The 5,672-nt window shown below is 42.4% G+C and overlaps 1 protein-coding gene across 1 annotated transcript; it reads left to right on the top strand.

Annotated features, from left to right (window-relative positions):
- Positions 1 to 1,529: 1,529 nt before the first annotated feature.
- On the top strand, positions 1,530 to 5,098 carry NUP42 (nucleoporin 42). The gene is made up of 2 exons (XM_081343772.1): positions 1,530 to 2,086; positions 2,221 to 5,098. The coding sequence occupies exons 1-2, from the start codon at positions 1,987 to 1,989 to the stop codon at positions 2,721 to 2,723; spliced, it is 603 nt and encodes a 200-aa protein (XP_081199898.1). The 5' UTR covers positions 1,530 to 1,986; the 3' UTR covers positions 2,724 to 5,098.
- The last annotated feature ends 574 nt before the right edge of the window (positions 5,099 to 5,672 follow it).

Raw genomic sequence — 5,672 nt, 5'->3', positions numbered from 1 at the left:
TTCTCACTTAGTAACCACAATTGAGCCCAGAATTTTAGTCGTAAGTCATCGTGGTCATTAAGAGGGTCACCACATGGTTGTTAAGCAAATCCATCTTCTTAAATGAATGTTTTTTTGCCAGAAACGAGCAAAAAGCTTACAAATTGCAGTCAATGACAGTTGGAAGCTGCAGTTAGTTATAAATAGAAACTGGTTGCCAAGTAGCCGAAAAGTGATCACAATATTGCAGGGGGATGCAGAAATCATAACTTTAAGGGGGAAGTTGTAAGTTGTAACTTTTTGGGCTCCATCATAATTTTCAACAGTCATTAAGCACCCAGCTGTTAAACTTCCCTGCCGCCTTAAAAGAGGCGGTGGTAAGGCCCCTCCTTAAGAAACCTGCATTGGATCCAGCTATTTTAAATAACTTCCGTCCTGTCTCCAACCTTCGCTTTCTTGCGAAGGTCGTTGAGAGCGTGGTGGCACGGCAGCTCCCTTTGGTTCTGGAGGAAACTGAGTATCTGGATCCGTACCAATCGGGTTTCAGGCCCGGGTATAGCACGGAGACGGCATTGGTCGTGCTGGTGAATGATCTCTGGCGGGCCCGAGATAGGGGTTATTCCTCTGTCCTGGTCCTATTAGATCTCTCAGCGGCTTTTGATACCATCGACCACGGTATCTTGCTGTGTCGACTTGAGGAGTTGGGAGTGGGAGGCACCGTTCTGCGGTGGTTCTCCTCCTACCTCTCCGGCCGTTCGCAGATGGTGTTGGCAGGGGGGCAGAGGTCAACCCCTAGGCCCCTTAGTTGTGGGGTGCCTCAGGGGTCGGTACTGTCGCCCCTCCTGTTCAACATCTATATGAAGCCGCTGGGAGAGATCATCCGTGGCTTCGGGGTGAGGTATCATCAATATGCTGATGATACCCAGCTTTTCATCTCCACCCCGAACCAACCCAGTGATGCCCTCGATGTGATGTCCTGTTGCCTGGAAGCGGTACAGATTTGGATGGGAAAGAACAGGCTCCGGCTCAACCCGGCCAAGACTGAGTGGCTTTATGTACCGGCATCTCGTTTAGTCCAGGAGGTTCCATCTTTGGTTATAGGAGGAGAGATGTTACCTCCCGTTGATAGAGCACGCAATCTAGGCGTCCTCCTTTATTCACGACTCAGTTTTGAAGATCATATTGGAGTCGTGGCTAGGGGGGCATTTGCCCAGATTCGCCTGGTACGCCAGTTGTGCCCCTTTCTGGACCGAGATGCCCTACGCACAGTCACCCACGCACTCGTTACCTCCCATATAGATTACTGCAATGCTCTCTACATGGGGCTGCCCTTAAAGACCACCCAGAGGCTTCAGCTGGTGCAGAGTGTGGCTGCACGGGTAGTGATGGAAGCACCCCGATACTCCCATATTACACCCCTCCTGCGTGAGCTGCATTGGTTACCGGTTGCCCTCCGGGTGAGATTTAAGGTTCTGGTACTTACCTTTAAAGCCCTACATGGCTTAGGCCCGGGATACTTGCAGGACCATCTGCTGCCGGGAACAAATTCCCATCGCCCAGTATGCTCACACAGAGAAGGCCTCCTCAGGGTACCGTCGGCTAGACAATGTCGGCTGGCGACCCCCAGGGGGAGGGCCTTCTCTGTGGGAGCGCCAGCCCTGTGGAACCAGCTCCCCCCTGAGCTTCGGATGGCCCCAGGTCTCCAGTCCTTTCGCCGCGGCCTCAAAACACTCCTTTTCCACCTGGCTGACCTGGACTGACAGGGATTTTAATTATGTTTTTAATTTTTTAACTCTAATTTTTAATTTATTTTAATTTTAATTTATTGTACAGAGGCCTTTAATTTTAATTTTATCTTAACTTCTGTATTTATTGTATGTTATTGTTGTTAGCTGCCCTGAGTCCTTCGGGAGATAGGGCGGCATATAAGTCCCAATAATAAATAAATAAATAAATACAATTATGTATGCGTATTTCAAAATACTTAATCTGAACCCATAAAACAAAATGTTTGTTTTTAAGGCCACTGAATTGAAGAATGTCACTAATCACCAATCTCCTCCATTTGGGTTCAGAAGAGAGCATACGCCGCCAGCTAGAACATCAAGTAAGGGATTTGTTTTGGCTGATCCATTTTACTGCATGTTTCGTTTTGATTATCTTAGTTCCCCTTTAATGCAGTTTTCTTTTTCTTAATATTGCGACTACTCTTACAACTTTTTCTATATGCCTTAATCGCAGACTTTCCTACGGATACACGGAATACTGTTCAAGCCTTTTCTTTCAAATCTTCTGAACCTGCTGCTGTCTCATCTGGAAACCTTCCTAACGTCCAAGGTGCTGTACTTTCTTCGGTTACTCCTCCTACAGTTGGCTTTAATAATGTGCCAGATTCTTCAGCAGGATCCTTTTCATTTAATACGGCTACAACATCAGGTGGAATTGGAACATCTGGATTTTCTGCAAATTTTTCAGCAGACACCGCACCTGCTACAGCATTTGGAAAAGCAATTGTGCCTCCTGCTTTCAGTTCTACATACACACTCTTTGGAGAATCGGCACCTTCTCTTACAAGTAATATTGCAGTGACATCCCCAGCAATTCCATCCTTTGGCTCTACAGAAGAATTATTTACTTCCCGGCTTCAACTGTCTACAGAAGAACTAAAACAGTTTGGAGCTAAAAAATTCACTTTGGGAAAAGTCCCATTAAGACCACCACCCGTGGAATTTCTTAACATGTAGCCCACATTCTACAGATGCTCTTTCTACTTGTTTTTCTACATTTGTTAACGTATGTACTACGACCAAATCCTTGGACTAAGTTTAATTTTCTTTATGTGTCGCCAACAATGCTTCAGAATTATTGGATTCATTTCTACTAAAGAATATTCTTGATTTATTAATACCAAAATGGAAATTTTTAGTTTGAAAACAAACATAATGTTGAGAATAATAGGTATTCAATCATTCTTGGAACACTAAAAGTCTGAATATAAACTTAGTAATAAGCCTTAGATACTGTATTTTCTTTGGCTGCTGCCTATGCAGTTGGCTTTAATAGTCTGCCAGATTCATTAGCAGGTTTCTTTTCATTTAATGGTACATCTGATGTGGCTTCAACGTCAGATGGAATTGAAACACCTGGGTTTTCTGGATTTGGAAAACCTTTTTTGTGCTGCCTAGATTTTATAATATAGGCTTATTAGTGTTCTTCATGATATAGCTATATGAGCATAAATGATAAATTTGCAGAGGATTAGTAAGGCAGCTCTATTCAATGCAAAAGAACAATAAAAATGAAATCACTCCTGTGCAAGTCTGCCCTGGTGTCCTTCACATTGTTTGCATGCATCTGGTTGCATACTAGAGTTTCCTATTGAAGGGAAGGCTCAGACTTATTGCTTTGCATCCCAAAAATTTGGGGAATATCCAAATAGCCACTCCCTTGAGTATAAATAGAATGCCTTGACTTGCTAGAAATAGGGCAAAAGCTGGAAAATTACTATATGCTGCTATCATACTTTTTCTATTTTTTTGTGATTCCTTTGAAATTACAGAATACTTAATGTTTGCTATTATCACTATGGAATAGTGCCTATGGGGTTGGCTTCCCTCAGGAAAATACAGGCAAATTTCTAACGGAGCTCACTGGCTACCTTATGGCCAATCTCACTCAACCCAGTCAGCTTACTGTGTTACAGTATTAAAATTAAGGGATACCATCTTAAACTCTCAGCAAAATGGTGCAATGTGAGTACAACCTGCAGTACACATAAACTAAGAATACTGTGGTTTGCATGTCATCGTTCTGAACAGTGTTTAAAAGAAACTTTTTCTTCTGTCCAATTGTGTCCAGTTCTCAGAGACTGCCTGGACAAGTCTCTGCGGTTTTCTTGCAAGGATTTTCAGAAGTGGGTTGCCATTGCCTCCTTCCTAGGGCTGAGAGAAAGGGACTGGCCCAAGGTCACTCAGCTGGCTTTGTACCTAAGAGGAAAACAAAGTCATGGTCTCCCAGTTTCTTATCTGATGTCCTAACCACTAGGTAATTGGCTCTTAAAAGAAATTTGGTCTGTAGCTATATAGACTATATTTTTGCTTGCAACTAGTTGTGTTAAAGGTCCAGCATTGACAGTAAATTTGGCATTGATTATAATGGAAAGGAGAAGAAAAAATACTTCTCTACTGGAGGAAATTTATTTTAAATGGAAGGATGTGAATAGCAAAAGGGAGATTCATATTTCACTTTCAATAGATAACTAATTACAAAACCAAATGGAGATGTGTCCCATGCTGTAATGGAGGAAATAGCAAAGGAGTGTAATTTTTGACATCCTAAAAACGTGGCCCCGTGTTAACTATATCTTGCTCATACTGTTCAGTTGCTAGTTCTGGTCAAGAGAGCAGTAAATCGAGGAAGGGGAAAAAGAAAAGGAAATTCTGGCTATCTACCCTTTTGCTCAGGCTGCTTGCCAAACCTGGTTCAAAAGTGGGGAAAAGCAATGGAGGGGTCACAATTAGGAAATACTCAGTGATACAGCTATTCATCTGCCACTCCACACATTACAACTGACTATCTCTGCTTTAGAGTACAACACACAGAGATGGCATTGTATGGATAGCAATCCAAAATTTCCCACCTAGCCTGAAGTGCACCAGACTGAGGAAGGCTATTTTAAAATAATGTGTTTTTCCTTGCCATTTAACCTTTAAGGAACGTCTTCCTTGAAAGTGTTTACCAAAAAACCATGGAAATTGTTGGGAGCCAATATTAAGTTCCTCTTCATTCATTAGTTTTACTTTACTGCTCCCTCTTCAGTTGAAAGCACAGGGTAATTAATCTGAAGAGCAATAATAGTAATATTGAGATCCAAAATGTTTCATTGAATACTTTACTATGAATGGGAGTCTAATTGCTCCATGCCTTCACCCCAAAAATAATTGTCAATAAAAGCAATTAGATGTGCCTTACAGAATGCATTTTCTTGGTATTCCCAATGAATGCAATGCATCCCTCAACTCTTTTAGCTTTAAGTAAGTATCAGTCAACTTTTTTTTATTGTGCTACCAGAATTCTACTTGTCAGGTAATTAAATGGTAAAATGTTAATACTCCCTCCTCTGGAAAGCACCATTCTAAGGATTTCATTAGTCAATTTATGAACCATGACTATAAATCCTTTGCAAAGGTATTTGAAGACTGTATTGTAAAACAAAACAAAATGCAAATTAATAAATACAGTGAATGCTCCAACACTGGTAGTTTTTAAGAAGAAACTGGACAACCATTTGTCTGAAATGGTATAGGGTTTCCTGCCTGAGCAGCAGGGGGTTGAACTAGAAGACCTCCAAGGTCCCGTCCAACTCTTATTATTGTTGTTATATCACCCTATAGATCAGTTGTCCTCAATTTTTCCAGCTTGGTGACCCAATGTATGTGGGGGGAGGGGATGGTCCCATGCGAGTGGAGCTTCACACAGATGCTCACCTGCCTCTTGTGCAGCCCAGTTCCATACAGGCCATGGCCAGCAACTTTCTCCAAGAGACTTGTTAAGTTACAAATTCCAATATGTTGACTGGTAGAGAGGGCTCAGAAGGCTTGTTGTCTAACTCGGTGGTCCTCAGTCTTTCTGGCTTGGCAACCCGGTGTGTGTGGGGGAGAGAAAGGGAATGGTTCCATGTGAATGGTAAGGTC

Source organism: Vipera berus (assembly GCF_964194415.1).
Source record: "Vipera berus genome assembly, chromosome: Z".
Taxonomy (NCBI): Eukaryota; Metazoa; Chordata; class Lepidosauria; order Squamata; family Viperidae; genus Vipera; species Vipera berus.
This window is presented reverse-complemented; position numbering and strand designations above follow the sequence as displayed.

Coding starts and splice junctions, on each gene's coding strand:
- NUP42 (XM_081343772.1), top strand. CDS start 1,987: ATGTTTGTTTTTAAGGCCACTGAATTGAAGAATGTCACTAATCACCAA. Junction 2,087..2,220: donor GCCGCCAGCTAGAACATCAA/GTAAGGGATTTG, acceptor CCTTAATCGCAG/ACTTTCCTACGGATACACGG.